Here is a 19,103-nt window from a genome sequence, read left to right as displayed (position 1 = left end):
CTAGATTAGTGATCACATCATCATGATTATCTGAGTCGTGAAGATCTTTTTGTACAGTTCTTCTGTGTATTCTTGCCACCTCTTCTTAATATCTTCTGCTTCTGTTAGGTCCAGACCATTTCTGTCCTTTATCGAGCCCATCTTTGCATGAAATGTTCCCTTGGGATCTCTAATTTTCTTGAAGAGATCTCTAGTCTTTCCCATTCTGTTCTTTTCCTCTATTTCTTTGCATTGATCGCTGAAGAAGGCTTTCTTATCTCTTCTTGCTATTCTTTGGAACTCTGCATTCAGATGCTTATATCTTTCATTTTCTCCTTTACTTTTCACCTCTCTTCTTTTCACAGTTATTTGTAAGGCCTCCCCAGACAGCCATTTTGCTTTTTTGCATTTCTTTTCCATGGGGATGGTCTTGATCCCTGTCTCCTGTACAATGTCACGAACCTCATTCCATAGTTCATCAGGCACTCTATCTATCAGATCTAGTCCCTTAAATCTATTTCTCACTTCCACTGTATGATCATAAGGGATTTGATTTAAAGCTTATTATTTAGGTAGATATGCTTTGATTGTATCCACTAATATTGAAAACTGTGTTTGGAATTTATAAAATTAAATAGCATCATAAGACACCACCCCTCCTCAGGCCATCAGTCCTAAAGTACTTCTGATAAAGGTATAAAATCTTACTAAACAGCATAATTCATCTTGAGACTACAAAAAGAGACAAATATATTTATTTTTAAATTTATTTTAAAAATTTCCTCTAGAAAAATGAACCTCTAGATGAACCTAGAACCTATTATACAGAGTGAAGTGAGTCAGAAAGAGAAAGATAAATATCATATTCTAACGCACATATATGGAATCTAGAAAAATGGTTCTGCAGAATTTATTTAGAGGGCAGCAATGGAGAAACAGACATAGAGAATAGACTTACAGACATGCGAGAGGGGAGGAGAGGGCGAGATGTATGGAAAGAGTAAATTTAAAAAAATTTACTCTTATGAACATAGTATGAAATTCGTTAGATAACAATATTGTGTTCTTTTGCTACAAATATCCCAAAATTCTTCTAACAATTTACTTGGCAGAAATGCCAAAGTTTGATCTATAAAATATGCATATATTATATATATATTTATTTTATATATTTATAAATATGCATTTATTTTATATATATTAAATATATATATATATTCACATGAGTCCTTAGGATGAGTTAATTTTTTTGAAATTTTATAAAAGAGTGGTGGGTCTTTTGAAAAATGTGTATTTTGCACCAAAAACAACAAAGATATTTTTACTCTTCAATTTTCTCTTTGAAGCTTTCAAAGGACCTATTTTCCAATTAAAATTTTTTATCATCTGGAAGCTCATTGAGTTAAGTAGTATCTCAGTCAGAACTTCACCTCCTTTGATGTCAGATGTCTTATGTGAATGTATTTCTAGAAAATACCTTATTTGCAATTGGACCTTTGTGAATACCCAAGTGAAATAGTCTTTTCATGAGATCCTTTTAAATATGTGAGCATTTATTAAGTCCTCTTAGAACAGTTGGAAGTAGTACTAATTGTTGCTTTAGAAAAAGCTGTTCCAAATATAGGAAATAACACATCTTTATGCTTCTACAGGTTTAACCTTGAACTTAAGAGCTGCATATGTTTACCAAAACTGACATGTTACTGTGGTCTCTTTTCTAGTTATTAGCTTTAAATAGGTAACTGTCAAATATTCAAGGGTACCAGGTAAAGTCGTACAAGAAAAGAAATGGAACTTTAGAATATAGAAGAAAATAGGCCTGAATGTGCTGTGGGAGTAGTTAGCGTTAATCATGCCAAAGAAAGAACAGATATTGCTGGTTATGCCAAGCAGAATGTGATGGTGTTTGATGCGGAAATTTGAAAAGAAACTGTACTTTTTAGAACATTAGGATATCACACTTTCAGCTTAGATGTTATTGGTTTCTAGCAAAGCCGATCAGTATGATAGTTTTGAAAACACTCAATTGTTTAATAAATGAGAAAGTTCTGCTTTAAAGGTCAATGGGGAAGAAAAATGCAGAGCTTTAGGAAGGATATGTGTATCATCAACATTGTTTTCTCAATTTTCTTATGTTGCTTTTAACAAATGTTTCCCACAGTTATGTGTTTATGGAGAGTCTTACACAGAATTTCTTACCTTATATGCATAATCCTCTGTAGAAAATGTACTAAATCCAAGAATTATAAATAAAATTGTAGGAGAAGAAATAGTTCAGAAAGAATCAGCTCAGATTACCTCACAGTCAGGACTTCACTGTTACTACCTCTTGGATTAGGAGTTCCTCTTTGGTGGTTTTATGGTGACTTATCCATATTTTTATATGTTTCTAATATAAAGAACTACTTGTATGTATATAAACATCTCCTGATGGTGAGCAGCATTTTTACCAAACACTGAGTTAAGTCCTGGTCCAGAAAAAGAACTCAATAATTGTTGGAATTATTAAATATAAGAAAACTGAATGAATAAAAATTAGGTTTAAGCATAATAATATTTATGTTATATAACTCAGTTACACACGTTGTTAACTTAATGATGGAAATGGAAAAATAACAATTAGGTTTATAAATAATAGCAGATACTTATCTGTGCCACCCAGTTACATACCGTGTCTACTCATAGCAGCTTGTGTATTATTCCTATCTGTTATTTTAGGGCTTCCCAGGTGGCCCAGTGGTAAAGAATCTACCTGAAGTGCAGGAGATGTGGGTTTTCCCTGGAAAAATAAATGGCAACCCACTCCAGTATTCTTGCCTGGGAAATCCCATGGACAGAGAAGCCTGGTGGGCTACAGGCCATAAGGTCACAAAAGACCAGATGCGACTTAATGACTAAACAACAACAATTATTTTATAGATCAGCACAAGAATAGCAACTTGTCAGATGATGGGTAGACATCCCAGTTACTGTGTGCCAAACAGCACACATTCGTTTTTCACCAGCATATTTCAGCGTTGGCTAAGATTGTGGATATAGAATTATAGGTTCTGAAGTTTGCTCTGGCTCTGTGGTTTCTACATTCAGAGCCCTCTGCTGAAAATGTGTGTGATATTTTTACTAAGTGAAACCATGGTAACCACTCGTCTAGGATTGGGGTTTGTGAAGAGCCATGTGGGGAGCATTCTGCATAGATTATGGATTCTGGAATCCAATGACTCTCACTTTCACATTCAGCTTTCTGCCAACTGCTTGATTTATGACCTAGAGTAGGTAAATTTCATTGCTTCTCACATTTTCATTTCCCATTTGAAGTATGTTTAAAGCTATTTTATAAATTTTGGCAAATGCAGTTATTCAAAAAAAAAAAGGACATAAGGCAGATAAATCTGTGAAAAATAATGGGAACATAAGCATATGCAGAATTCTCCAAAGAACCATAGGGAATTTTTATCCCTTACCTGGACTGCAGCTATAGCTCATTTATGCCTCTTTCACTTACTATAAAGTAGTTTTTTTTTTTTTTTTCAGTTCTGTAAATATGTTTCAGTCGTTCTACCTCAGGGCTTTTACACGTTATTATCTTTACCTAAAAGCACTCCCCACAGACACATACATATAAACATCAACACAAACATACATTGACACCTTTCTATATGTTAGGCTCCTTTTCCTGTTTTTTTTTTTTTTTTTTTTTTTTTCGCCTAACATTGTCACTTCTTCAGAGAAAGTGTCCCTGATCACTTTATAAAGAAAGACCTTTTTATAATTCTTCATTATATAACTATGCCTGTATTTTCATAGCGTTTCAGACGATTATATAAGCATATACATATTTTTTGATCAACGTCTGACACTCTGCTTGAGTGAAAGTCCCATGAGGGCAGAAATTATAGGTCAACCTTATTCACCACTGTATACCTAATATCAACATGGAGCCTCCAGAGAGCAAAAACCCAAGTAATGTCTTTTCTGTGACTAGATGAATATAGAGATGAATCAAATGATAGAAAATACTGATAGCATTGATGAGCATAAAGCTTAGTCTCACCTTATACTGGCTCATAAAATAATAATATGTACATGTGCGGTGGCGTTTGCAGGCGGTGCTAGTGATAAAGAACCTGGACGCTATTGCAGGAGACTTAAGAGATGCTGGTTCGATCCCTGGATCGGGACGATTTCCCTGGAGGAGGAAGTGGCAACCCACTCCAGTATTCTTGCCTGGAGAATCCCCATGGACAGAGGAGCCTGGCAGGCTACAGTCCACAGGCTTGCAAAGAGTCGACAGACTGAAGTGACTTAGCATGTACATGCACGCAGGCACCAGTGTGATTGTCATCATTAGCTCAGCAGTTTTTGAACATACTTCCTGGGTTCAGTAGATTAAGGTAACTAGTATTATTGTAGAGTCCCCATTAAGGCCATTCTCAGAGGACCAAGGCATTTCTCTCTTTTTCTAATATCTTTACCAGCAACTATTACCCTCTTCCATCTGTGTACTAACCCTCCAAAGAATATTTATTCATTTACTTATATCTTCTTCTATGGTAAAAGACAATTTTCAGCCAGAGCCCTGTGACAAAAACAGATCATTTAATATTAAATGTTAGTGTTTTCTAAATGAAATAAAATATTAGACCATATTACAAAAGATTCACAGGTATAAAACCTTACTAGGACAGATTTTTCCTGTGTAGTTCCTTGGATGTAGCATAGAAAACTCTATTCAGTCCTTAACTAAGGGAGATTGTATGATATTTGAATAGGATTTCAATATGAGTTTTGTAGGCCTTAGGGAATCCCTCTTCAAAAGGGTGTTTTCCTTTCTTACTGTTATGGAGTCCCAGAAAGCTAAGTGAAAGAAAGTGAAAGTGTTAGTCGCCAGAGACTGGATCAATTTATAATTCTTTCTTGCATCCCTTTCTAGTTCACATTTTATTTGCACCCTGATAATTATTTGAAACTAATTAAATACATTTTAAAAATAAAACAGGAAGATAAAATCCATACTGGTAGATTTATCTGCATTTCATCTATTCAATCATGTCTTATTTCTATAGAACCACTTTCAAAAATTGTCATTTTTTTCCCCAAGATTCTCATTTTTCTCAAAGGACAGTGCACATTGGTACCTCTGCTTGTCTTTATTTGAATTCATGCATTTGATAAGTTCTTAGAAATCTGGAGTTAATTCATGAGCTGATTATAAAATAGCTAAAAAGTATTGACCAGAACAATGTAGGTGGAGTTTAGTTAACTTGTTTGTCTTATAATAAATATGATAATTACTGTCATGCTGGAGAAGACTCTTGAGAGTCCCTTGGACAGCAAGATCAAACCAGTCAATCCTAAAGGAAATCAACCCTCAATATTCATTGGAAGGACTGATGCTGAGGCTGAAGCTCCAATACTTTGGCTACCTGATGCGAAGAGCTGACTCATTGGAAAAGACCCTGATGATGGGGAAAATTGAGGGCAAGAGGAGAAGGGAGCAACAGAGGATAAGATGGTTGAAAGGCATCACTGACTCAATGGACATGAGTTTGAGCAAACTCAGGGAGATAGTGAAGGCCGGAGAAGGATGGCGTGCTGCATTTCATAGGGTTGCAAAGAGTCAGACACAGCTTAGCGACTGAACAATATATCTATCTGTATATGTATACACACATATACTAAGTGCCTATAAAATAATAAGAAAAAGCCTAACAACACACTAGAAAAACCATAAAATCGCTTAGTCATTGAAGAGTTATAATTGGCTATGAAATATATGAAAACATGTTCAATCTGTTACAAAAAGAATAAAACAATTTTTTTAGTTTTCTATTTGTTGGCTTTTTATTTTATTCAGAATTAAAACAATGGATACTGTCTAGAGTTGGCCAGGAAATTTCATACAGAAACGGATTCCATCTTGTACTATTTGTGGAAGTGTGAAAAGATAAAGCTTTCAGGGAGATCAGTTTGGCATTGTTTATCCAAATCGTAAATATTCATGTTCTTCAAACCAGCAATAGTAGTACATCTAAGTGTTTCCTCTTAGAGAAATACTCAGTATGTGCAAAAGAAGGCATATGCCAGAATACGCACAGCAGTATTCCAGGGCGAGGAATGCCCTGGGATTAATGTGAGGAAGTGAGGAATGATGGGGACAGGGATGTGCAAGGGCATGGGGGTCATTCATTGCTGGGAGCATACAGTTACAGGGACATCCAGTTATGGAGGCAGAACCCTATTTAGGGACATTCTTTCTTCTGGCAGATCAGTCCTCTGTGAGGGGAGGGACTGTTACATGGAGCGCAGGAATATTGTCCCTTGACCCCTGCCTATTGACCAATTTTGTACTAAACTATGTATGCTATCTCTTTCCAGCCTCTTGATCACCCATTAATGTGTTATGCATGTGTTGAAATGAGGATAAGGTATAAAGAGAAGGGTTCCAGTTAATAATAGTAATTTGAATGTCAGTTCATTAGGTTTTATTTATTTCACTGCTTTAAAACCAAAACAGATTCATCCAAAGACAATCCAAATTGTTGTCCTCATAACTCCCCAAATGAACTTAAACCTCAGTTTCTTTTTTGCAGGCACTTTAACAGAAAGTGAAAGCTCAAAACTGGAAGAGGAGCTGTTTATTTCTCATAACTGTTTGACAAAAATCTCAAAACACTTCCCTTGAAAATATAGAAACAGAATTTACTTAGTTCTAATCCCAGGATGGTACTTTCCAATAGTATTTTCCTGAAACAGCCGTCATGAGAATTAAAATTATTTGTTGATTTCTTCTGATAATTTCTTATTGTTAAAACTTACCATTTTGAATTTGCAGGTATGAATATGAGCAAGAGTGAGATAGCAAAAGAAACTTCATTAAAACCATCTCGGAGATCCTTGCCTTGCCTGGCCCAGAGCTATGCTTACTCAAAGAGCCTGAGCCAGTCTACCTCACTCTTTCAGTCAATTGAGAGTGAATCTCAGGATCCCACTTCTGTAACCTCAATCTCCGCTGACAAAGCAGAGCAAGGTAAGCTCTACTTTCTTGCTTAACTTATAAAGAGTAGTGTTCCAACCTTCTGTCTCTTTCTCCCTCCCTCTTGCCCTCTCTTCCTTTCTTCCACTTAGTATTTATGGAGTTTTCAGAAAGGAGACTGGCATAGGAAGGGGAACAGTTGCCCCTGCCAGTCTGACAAAAGGCCATTCCTCAGCCAGATGTATGTTCATCCCTTTATGTCCCTAAAAGTAGCAATACCATGCAGATATGGACCTACTTTATGTTGGCAGGAGACAGACCAGCCACCCAAGTCACTGGCTCATTAGCATTCCTAGTGAGAATTTATTACCAGTAATTAAATATTCCAGCAATAATAAACTTGGTTTCCTTAAAACAAAAGACCCAAAACTTTAAATAATACTGACTATAAAGCAATAAAGATTTGGTTGCATGAAGATGTGATTGGACAAGTGTTGGCAACCAAAACTACACACAAGTGCCCGTTTGAGATGCCATTATACCTTTAGATAACTCCTTTTCAAAAGAGTTTATGAGTCAAAATACAACCAGGCTCCTTGTCATTCAGTGGATAGGTGTTGTTCCCCACCCCCCCACATCCATCTCTAAAAGCTTTTATGTTATAAAAACTCATTTCCTTATGATTTCTGAAGCTTGTTTCCTCCTCTAGGTAAATTGAAAATTCTGATATTCTCTTTTCAATTGTATTGGGAAAGTACTGCCTATTTTAAATAGCTTACATCCATGGCCAGTAAGGAAAGTGGCTAATTGTTCAAGAGAATCAAAGTGCTAAATGTAAGACAGGTGTCTTTCTCATTTCAACTCATTAGCTTAAAAACATTTCTTCATGTTTGGCAGTCATTTGGATATTAGTCACCACGGTTATTTTTCTAATCATTGTTATGTGTTTAGTCCCCAAACCTACAAAGTCTTTTTGCTGTTGTTCCAGTTAACACTGAGGAAGAGAGAAAAGATTCTGTGCTCAAATGTTCTTTCACCGACCTCAGTGATTTTTGCTTGGGTGAGTTGATTTTTGATATTTTCTTCCTCCTTTCTCCCACTCCAAAAGCAAACTGTCTTCAAATTAAAACATTATTTTTTAAAAAGAATTTCATGTTTAGTCTTTAATATTTGATGGATGAGAATAAAAGGTTAAAGTATTGTTAAGGTATGTCATATACAGTTTGAAAATCAAACACAGAAAGTTTTAAATGAACAACAATCCTATAACTGAAAAAAGAAAAAATTCTGCTGTTAGTCTTTTGGAAATTTCCTTCATTTCTCTATGAATAAATAAATTTCTACTACTATGTATAGATTTATCAAATTTCAGTATTATCTGTTGATCTCTTGTGCTAGATGAAGGCTGATTAGTCCATTTGTATAGCCTTTCATTCTTTTCAGTTACATTGCCATTTAAAATTTTAAATCGCTTCAGATTAAATTTGTAACTTTAAATAGTATATATATTTTAACTTTTTTTGGAGGCTAATTACTTTACAATATTGTATTGGTTTTGCCATACATCAACATGAATCTGCCACAGGTGTGCACGTGTTCCCCATCCTGAACCCCCCTCCCACCTCCTTCCCCACACCATTCCTCTAGGTCATCCCAGTGCGCCAGCCCCAAGCATCCTGTATCCTGCATCGAACCTAGACTGGCAATTCGTTTCTTATATGATATTATACATGTTTCGGTGAATGCATTATCACTTCTTTTTCTACAATTCCAAGTTATGCCGTCTATGCTACTCTTGAATACTCTTAGAGTCAAGGTCAAATAAACTCTCCTTTCTCACCCTCTATCAAATACTCAAAGTCATGTTACATTACGTTTATTTTGTTGCTCATATAATGTCACAGACTTTTGTTAGTTTTATTTTCCTAGATAATCTAAATTTTTTCTCAGGAAAAGAAAAATATTCCTTTTTCTAAATACTTCCATTATACTTCAGCTTCTTGTTTTTATATCCTTTATCTCATTCTTCCTTAAGAAATTCTTAAGTGGTGTCCATTGACTTTCATTGAATTACTGCATTAATTCCATTTTCTAATTCCCCCACATATTCTTCTTTCTTGGTTTTCATTCTCATTTTTTTTCAGAATGTATCCTTAAACAACTACCTGTGAATATTGATGTGCGATGCAATCTTTTAAAGTTATTCTATGTCTGAGATGACTTCTGTTGGTTCTTACATTTAATTGATATTTCTTTGTTTATAAAATTCTGCATTAAAAATAATTTACTGTGAAACTTGGTGATTAATTCAATGTCATCTAACATTTGTTATTACTGTTATAAATTCCTTTGTAGTTGATTTTTCTTCTCTGTGTACCTTTCGATTATATTTACTTTTTTGTTATAAAATTATACAACATTATATTTATATATTTGTGTATGTGTTTTAGTTCATCCCACTCTAGAGATCATTTGTCCTTTAAATTTGTCTTATACCTCCTTTCCACTTCTGTGATACTTTATCTATAATTTATGTACTTTCGTTTTCCTTCTTTTTCTCTTTTGGGAAATCCAGTTAAAAGCCTGACATTTTCTCTCATCTCATGGTTTTGATTTCTGCCTCAGTTCAGGAAGATTCCTGGCATTTTTCCTCAAAATCTCTTTTCATTTATGTGTGTGTGGTGGGGCAGGGCAGGGATGCAACATTATATGTATACGTAGTTTCCAAGACTGTTTTTTGTTTTCAGAATGTAACTTTTCAGAGTATCCTATTCTATTTCATAAATACAGCATCTCTGATCTCTAACAACACTTGGCTCTTGTCTTAAGTTTTCCTTTGTGTTGTAAATTTTAGCCTGTTTTCCCAGGGATCATTTCTAGCTGTAGAATTTTCTCAAATTTCTAGTGATTTTTGGTCCTTTGTTTACATTTAGGAAAGACTGACTCAAAGCTGGATACAAGGACAAGTCTTAGAAACAGAAAGCATCTATGCTACAGTGAGTGGTGAAGGAACTGTTACTTAGATGATCCACCCATGTCAGATTGAGGACTGTACTCTAAAGTGCCAATGCCTGCATTACTCTCTTATGCTGTGAATTTCTGTAGAGAAATGATTTGTTTGCCTGTTCTATTGTTTTGGTTTATATTGCCTGTTTCAATTCTCATCATATTTTCACCCTCAATTTTCATTCTTTCCCTCTGTTTATCTTCCATTTTTGAGTCCAGACATCTCCAGGATTTGTCTAAGGAGAGTCACTCTCTCTTCTTACCTCTGAATATATTCTAGGCTAAGCTGCTCCATTAGTTAACACTTCCGTTAGAATTTTGCCTTCTAGAACACTCTGGTAGATTTTTACTTTTTAATAGTTATCTGAAGTCTCCAGAGGAAGGGGCAACAAACATATCTGAAAGCTCATTCAGCCACCTTGAACTCTGCTTCTTCACACTATCAACAAGTTAATGATAAATGATTCTTTGATGAGATATTTTATCATATAGAACAGAGGGGGAAATCTGTGGACTACTTACTGTAGAGACTCAGTACATAAATTTTTACATCTAAAAATTTATCCCAAGAAAAATAATATTAGAAATTAAAAACATTTTTTCTTACAGCTTTTCTTTATAGTCATTATCAAATTTAAAAACAGAAGCAAATTATACTACCTCACACCAGTCAGAATAGCCATCACGCAAAACTCTACAAATATTGGAGACGGTATGGAAAAGAGGGAAGCCTCCTACACTGTTGGCAGGAATGTAAGTTGGTACAGTCACTATGGAAAACGGTATGGAGGTTCCTCAGAAAACTAAAAAATAGACTTACCATCTGATCCAGCAGTCCCACTCCTGGGAATGTATCAGGATAAAAAAAAAGTGTTAGTATCTCAGTCACGTCTGACTCTGTGATCCCATGGACTGTAACCCACCAGGCTTCTCTGTGCATGGAATTCTCCAGGCAAGAATTCTGGAGTGGGTAGCCATTAAATATAAATCAAGAAGATACATGCCCCTCTGTGTTTATAACAGCACTATTCACAATAGCCAAGACATGGAGACAACCTAAATGTCCATTGACAGATGAATAGATAAAGAAGATATGGTACATAGATACAATGAAACACAACTCAGCCATAAAAAGAACAAATTAGTGCATTTGCTGATGACATCTGATAACATAGATGCTATTAGAATTATGATATTTAGTGAAGTCAAGTCAGAAAGAGAAGAGACACCATACGATATCAGTTATCTGTGGAATCTAACATAAGGTGCAGATGAACCTATCTGTGAAACAGAAACAGACTCACAGACCTAGGGAACAGACCTGTGTTTACCAAAGGGAGGGGAATGGGTAGGAATGGGCTGGGAGTTTGTGGTTAGTAGATGCGAACTGTGACATTCAGGATAGATAAGCCACAAGGTCCCACTGTATAGCACAGGGAACCATATTCAAGACCTCAGGACAAACCATACTGGGAAAACATATAACAAGAATGTATGTGTATAACTGAGTCCTTTGCTGTAAAGCAGAAATTAATACAACATTTTAAATCAACTATGCTTCAGGAAAAAAGCCCCCAAAACTTAAAAATTTATTCTAAAAATTAAGCAATAAAACAAAAAAAATTCATAAAAATGGAAGCAAATTGAATATTTTACTAATGGGAGAGTAGATAAATTGTGAAATATCTACATGCTAGAATATCACATACTCATTAATACACTATATTATGGAACGTTTAGAAATTTGTTGCCAAGAGGGGAAAACAGTTTAATGTAAGTGCTACTGCATTTACAGTCGGTTCAGTCGTGTCCGACTCTGTGCGACCCCATAGATGGCAGCCCACCAGGCTCCCCTGTCCCTGGGATTCTCCAGGCAAGAACACTGGAGTGGGTTGCCATTTCCTTCTCCAAATATAAATGCAGAGTGCCTCTTATTTTAGTTAAAAAAATATTGCAAAAGAACTAGAGAGAAATATACCATTATGCTAGCTAATAATGAATATCATCTCCACAAGTGGTTATTTGGGATTGTTATATATCTTCTTGCTGTCTGTATTTTCTTTTTTTCTCTAAGCAAGATATATACAAATGTTATATAATAAGAATATGCAAAGAAAAATATTGACATCAAAACTTTTTATAAGTTGAGAAAAATGCTCATATTTCAGTCAAAATAGCACACAATTCTATGCATAGTTTTCAAAACTGATATTTGGAACTGGTTTTAACATTTGGAATAATGGTGGTACTGAAAGATTTTATCCTGATCCTCCATTAGTAGACAGTGTAATTTTTATTTATTTTTTCTATAACAGAGACAATTATACTCAATATACTCATTTGCCTTTTGCAGTTACAATGCAAGTTTGCTTCATTTGAATGAGGGATTCATACTTGTTGGACTTGCCTAAAAGCAATTCCTTGAAACAAGGGCCTTTTCTTTTCATAAATTGAATGGAAATAAAATGAAGTCATAGTTTTATCAACTAGTGATACCCCAACACTTGTGTCTGCCCCAACAAGTATTTTATAACCTCAGACTGAATTTATTTGTAATCTGTGGAAGTTGAGCCCTGAATTTTCAGTAGTACACACACTGGTGGCCTGGCTGCATTGCCTACATCAGGCATTCTCAAGTCACCTAGAGCTTTTAAAACTTCCTGGGACTCACTTCCAGAGAGTCAGTTTTAATTGATCTAAGGATAGAAATCAGGATCCATTCTTTTAACTGTTCCCCAGATAAATATTAAGTATAGCCAGAATTAAGAATGTCTAGCCTAAAACGTATATTGATCTCTCTCTGAAGACTTCGCTGAGACACTTTTTCATAATTTGTTTAAAGGATGAGCTGTGTTATTTATAATAGCACTCTGAATGACTGTGAATTAGTCATGTATTTTTTAAGTAATACCTCTTTGTGTGTGTGTGGCTTAGACACAATGCTGGCTTATTAAGTCTCCTAATTAAAGGAAGACAGCCACCAGCAGGTTCATTTCACATACAACATCGAGAAGAGCATTTCATCGAACAGATATGCTCAATCAGGGTGCAAAGGTCTTTCCCATAAAAAGTAATTAATCCTGAAAGAGGTTACTTGTGTTAGTTGTTTTCTGATAAGAAACCAAAAACAAACAAAAATCTTGTTCAAAATATCCATGAAGGTGTTACAGTTTGCACAGAACCCTTCATTATTAATTCTCCTAAGTTACTACTTGGAGAAGGCAATGGCACCCCACTCCAGTACTCTTGCCTGGAAAATCCCATGGTCGGAGGAGCCTGGTAGGCTGCAGTCCGTGGGGTCGCGAAGAGTCAGACACGACTGAGCAACTTCACTTTCACTTTCACTTTTCACTTTCATGCATTGGAGAAGGAAATGGCAACCCACTCCAGTGTTCTTGCCTGGAGAATCCCAGGAACGGGGGAGCCTGGTGGGCTGCCATCTATGGGGTCGCACAGAGTCGGACATGACTAAAGTGACTTGGTAGCAAGTTACTACTGGTAGCCTAACAATGACTCCAGTCATGTAAACCTTTCCATTCAGTTCCAGGAATCTTATTTTTGACAGTTTGCCAATCCAAATATTAACATTTCCTCTAATGCATAATGTAATTAGATGCCCAGACTCCTTTCCCCTCACCTCATCATTCAAGTGTCTCAGTCATTTGACACATTTGTCTTGTGTTTATATCTCTCCAGGAATTTGCAGCTCATACCCATTATTTTTGCACCTCCCAGCATCAGCCTATCATTCAGTTTAGAGAAACATCAGAGCTTCTGAAGGGGTTAAGACAGCACACAGGAAGTGCGCGTTCGCCTCTATCATGGAGCCAGGAATGAAGCTCCAGCTGACCGCAGTATCACCAGGCACCAGGGGCCTAGCTAGACAGAAAGCCTGGCTGTGAAATGCTCTTTCAAAGTTGGGTGAATATCTGTAGCTGGTATGCCTTTATCATGTTTGCGATGAGGTCAAGTAAAACAATGTCAAATATGGAAAAGCTGTAACTTCATGAATCATGAGTATTTAAAAATACACACTGTCTTTTAAATTCAGTGAAGTTACATTTTCTAATTTTGCATTTAGAGTGCCGATGACTAGCTTCCAACGTTGAGTTGGTTAATGCATCGGAGTTTCCAAGTGCTAATAGGCTCTAGTACAATTTTTGGAACCCAATTGATGTTTCTAATTAATGGCTTTTCATTTTTTTTAGAGTAAACTACTTTGAACTGCCCCATAAAAATGTTGAGGCTATGGCAGTTATGTGGATGTGGTCAGTGTTTCACTGAAGGCATATTTCTCCCTGTTCAAAATAAGCTATTCAGTTCAGTTCAGTTCAGTCACTCAGTTGTGTCTGACTCCTTGCAGCCCCATGGACTGTGGCAAGCCAGGCCTCCTTGTCTATCACCAACTCCAGGAGTTTACTCAAACTCATGTCCACTGAGTTGGTGATGCCATCCAACCATCTCATCCTCTGTCATCCCCTTCTCCTTCTGCCTTCAATCTTTCCCAGCATCAGGGTATTTTCCAATGAGTCAGTTCTTCCCATCAGGTGGCCAAAGTATTGGAGTTTCAGCTTCAACATCAGTCCTTCCAATGAATATTCAGGACTAATTTCTTTCTTTTTTTTTTTTTTAGTTTTTAATTTTTTTAATTTTAAAATCTTTAATTCTTACATGAGTTCCCAAACATGAACCCCCCTCCCACCTTCCTCCTCATAACATCTCTGTGGGTCACCCCCATGCACCAGCCCCAAGCATGCTGTATCCTGTGTCAGACATAGACTGGCGATTCAATTCTTACATGATAGTATACATGTTAGAATGCCATTCTCCCAAATCATCCCACCCTCTCCCTCTCCCTCTGAGTCCAAAAGTCCGTTATACACATCTGTGTCTTTTTTCCTGTCTTGCATACAGGGTCGTCATTGCCATCTTTCTAAATTCCATATATATGTGTTAGTATACTGTATTGGTGTTTTTCTTTCTGGCTTACTTCACTCTGTATAATCGGCTCCAGTTTCATCCATCTCATCAGAACTGATTCAAATGAATTCTTTTTAATGGCTGAGTAATACTCCATTGTGTAGGACTAATTTCTTTAGATTGGACTGGTTTGATCTCCTTGCAGTCCAAGGGACTCTCAAGAGTTTTCTCCAAAACCACAGTTCAAAAGCATCAATTCTTCGGCACTCAGCTTTCTGTACAGTCCAACTCTTATATCCATATATGACTACTGGGAAAACCAAAGCTTTGACTAGACAGAAGTTTGTTGGCAAAGTAATGTCTCTGCTTTTTAATATGCTGTTTAGGTTGGTCATAACTTTTCTTCCAAGGAGAAAGCATCTTAATTTCATGGCTGCAGTCACCATCTGCAGTGATTTTGGAGTCCCCACACAAAAAGTCTGTCACTGTTTCCATTGTTTCCCCATCTACTTTCCGTGAAGTGATGGGACCAGATGCCATGATCTCAGTTTTCTGAGTGTTGAGTTTTAAGTCAGTTTTTTCTCTCTCCTCTTTCACTTTCAGTGGCTGACTTTATTTTTCTGGGCTCCAAAAGGTCCGTCTAGTCAAGGCTATGGTTTTTCCAGTGGTCATGTATAGATGTGAGAGTTGGACTATAAAGAAAGCTGAGCGCCGAAGAATTGATGCTTTTGAACTGTGGTGTTGGAGAAGACTCTTGAGAGTCCCTTGGATTGCAAGCAGATCCAACCAGTCCATCCTAAAAGAGATTGGTGCTGGGTATTCATTGGAAGGACTGATTTTGAAGCTGAAACTCCAATGCTTTGGCCACTTGATGCGAAGAGCTGACTTATTTGAAAAGACCCTGATGCTGGGAAAGATTGAGGGAAGGAGGAGAAGGGGACGACAGAGGATGGGATGGTTGGATGGCATCACCAACTCGATGGACATGGGTCTAGGTGGACTATGGGAGTTGGTGATGGACAGGGAGGCCTGGTGTGCTGCGGTTCATGGGGTTGCAAAGAGTCCGACATTACTGAGCAAATGAACTGAACTGAACTGAACTGAACTGACTTTCACTTTCATCAAAAGGCTCTTTAGTTCTTTGCTTTCTGCCATAAGGGTGGTGTCATTTGTATATCTAAGGTTATGGATATTTCTCCCAGCAATCTTGATTCCAGCTTGTGCTTCTTCCAGCCCAGCATTTCGCATGGTGTATTCTGCATATAAGTTAAATAAGCAAGGTGACAATATACAGCCTTGACATACTCCTTTTCCTATTTGGAACCATGTCCGATTTTAACAGTTGCTTCCTGACCTGCATACAGATTTCTCAAGAGGCAGGTCAGGTGGTCTGGTATTTGCATCTCTTGAAGAATTTTGCACAGTTAGTTGTGATCCACACAGTCAAAGTCTTTGGCATAGTCAATAAAGCAGAAGTGGATGTTTTTCTAGAATTCTCTTGCTTTTTCAATAATCCAGGGGATGTTGGCAATTTGATCTCTAGTTCCTTGGCTTTTTCTAAATCCAGCTTGAATATCTGGAAGTTCATCGTTCATGTACTGTTGAAGCTTGGCTTGGAGAATTTTGAGCTTTACTTTACTAGTGTGTGAGATGAGTGCAATTGTGTGGCAGTTAGAGAATTCTTTGGCATTGCCTTTCTTTGGAATTGGAATGAAAACTGATCTTTCCCAGTCCTGTGGCCACTGTTGAGTTTTCCAAATTTGCTGGCAGATTGTGTGCAGCACTTTCACAGCATCATCTTTTAGGATTTGAAATAGCTCAACTAGAATTCCATCATCTCTGCTAGCTTTGTTCATAGTGATGCTTCCTAATTGACTTCACATTCCAGGATGTCTGGCTCTAGGTGAGTGATTACACCTTTGTGGTTATCTGGATCATGAAGATCTTTTTTGTATAGTTCTTCTGTGTATTCTTGCCACCTCTTAATATCTTCTGCTTCTGTTAGGTTCATACCATTTCTGTCCTTTATTGTGCCCATCTTTGCATGAAATGTTCCCTTGGTATCTCTAATTTTATCGAAGAGATCTCTAGTCTTTCCCATTCCATTGTTTTCCTCTATTTCTTTGCACTGATTGCTGAGGAAGGCTTTCTTATCTCTCCTTGCTATTCTTGGAACTCTGCATTCAAATGGGTATACCTTTCTTTTTCTCTTTTGTCTTTGCTTCTCTTCTTTTCACAGCTATTTGTAAGGCTTCCTCAGAGAAGTATTTTGCCTTTTTGCATTTCTTTTTCGTGGGGATGGTCTTGATCTCTGCCTCTTGTACAATGTCACGAATCTCCGTCCATAGTTTTTCAGGCACTCTATCAGATATAATCCCTTGAATCTATTTCTCACTTCCACTGTATAATCAGAAGGGATTTGATTTAGGTCATAACTGATTGGTCTAGTAGTTTTCCCTACTTTCTTCAATTTCAGTCTAAATTTGGCAATAAGGAGTTCATGATCTGAGCCATAGTCAGCTCCCCTTCTTGTTTTTGCTGACTGTATAGAGCTTCTCCATTTTTGGCTGCAAAGAATATAATCAATCTGATTTCGGTGTTGACCATCTGGTGATGTCAATGTGTCATGTCTTCTCTTGTGTTGCTGGAAGATAGTGTTTGCTATGACCAGTGTGTTCTCTTGGCAAAACTCTATTAGCCTTTGCCCACTTCCTTCTGTACCCCAAGGCCAAATGGAATATTCATGATTCTATTGATTCATAGCTGCAGATTTTCGTTAATGTTACCTGACAGAGTTCGTATTAGATTATCAGTGAAATACTATTTTCCCAGCCAGACATTGATCAGACATTTATTCTTGTATCTACTAGTTGTGCAACTGTGGCATATTATTAACCTCTCTGAGCCTCAATGATCTAATATGTAAATTGGGATTAAAGATCCCTGCTTTACAATATTGTTGAATTAAATGAACAAGCATAGCTCCATCACAGTCTCTAAGACATCATCATGGAAATTCAATGAGTGTTTTTATTTAGTCATTCACTCAACTTACTTTTCACACTGAATTTTTCTGGGCTTTTAAATATCTTCACTAGCCATCTCTTTCTGTTATCACCAAAATGTGACCCTGATGGCATACTGGAATAACAGTAATTTACTGAACTCACATGCACACCTCCCTGCCTATGTTATCTTATTTAATTTTCTTAACAGTCCTTTGGGTTGGTGTTATTATCATCTTATTTTTACAGATGAGGAAACTGACTCACCAAGAGGCAAGTTAAGTTACAAAAATCATCTAACTAGCAAATGGAGAACAGAGGTTTCAACCCAGGAAACCTTCATCTCTCACCTTCTCTCTAAATCAGCGCAATGGTAACAGAGGCATTTAGGATGAAAAGTGGTTAGTGAAACCCAGGGAACACCAGCTCTGCAAGATATTAATAAGTATCAGGCTGGGAGCAGCAAAAGATGGAGGAGTAACATTGCATGGTAAAATATATTTGGGAGATGATGGGTTAAAGAAAACTAATCAGGTTGGGAGGTTAGGATTTTGTTGCTTGGTTTTCTTCATTTATTTTTCTAATTGTTGTCTCTGGACTTTTAATTCTACTTTTCATAGAGCAGCCAGGGCACCATTCCATTGCATAAACCATTCTCCCCCAGCTACATAGATACATAGACACAGACACACACAAATTGTTCTGGGAAGTACTGATCCATGTAACAGTGAACTTGAAATCATGGTGTGTCAGCAATCTTGTTCATCAATCCTGGAAGTCCTGCTACTATTGCTCACCCTTCTTTTCTTGTTAGTGTAGTAGAAAATGGCAAAGACAGAGCAATCCAATTAACAAGTAACTAATGCCTAATTCTACCCTTGCTCACGCTGCAGTAAAATCAGGTAACTTTGAAGTGAAATAAGCAGGGCTAATTAAGACCAATATACTTTGGGTCCAACCACCAAAATATTCATCTACCTAATCTTGTGCAATCAACATTTTGCCAGTGTTATGAAACGACTCCCTCAGGAAGTGGTTTGTGTTAGATAATCAAGACATTCACTTTCTACAAGTTTCATAGTTCAGCTTAATGGCTTGTTTGTTGATCTTATTTCTCAAAACAGTTACGTTCAAATGTAATGATGTATGTATGTAATGATTTTGCTGTCTTTCTGTAATATTAATCTCCACTAATTTTCATCATTTTTTCCAACAGTTTC

The 19,103-nt window shown here is 36.8% G+C and overlaps 1 protein-coding gene across 1 annotated transcript in view; it reads left to right on the top strand.

The window, feature by feature from the left end:
* The window catches only part of ANO3 (anoctamin 3), a 292,092-nt gene that overhangs the window by 64,104 nt on the left and 208,885 nt on the right, over positions 1 to 19,103 (top strand). The window contains exons 2-3 of the mRNA XM_005690016.3: positions 6,812 to 7,006; positions 7,941 to 8,012. Coding sequence (XP_005690073.1) covers positions 6,812 to 7,006; positions 7,941 to 8,012 — 267 coding nt within the window. The remainder of the gene's footprint in view (positions 1 to 6,811; positions 7,007 to 7,940; positions 8,013 to 19,103) is intronic.

The sequence above is a fragment of the Capra hircus genome, chromosome 15, assembly GCF_001704415.2.
Source record: "Capra hircus breed San Clemente chromosome 15, ASM170441v1, whole genome shotgun sequence".
NCBI lineage: Eukaryota > Metazoa > Chordata > Mammalia > Artiodactyla > Bovidae > Capra > Capra hircus.
Note: the sequence above shows the minus strand (reverse complement) of the source record. Positions and strands in the feature narration are given on the sequence as shown.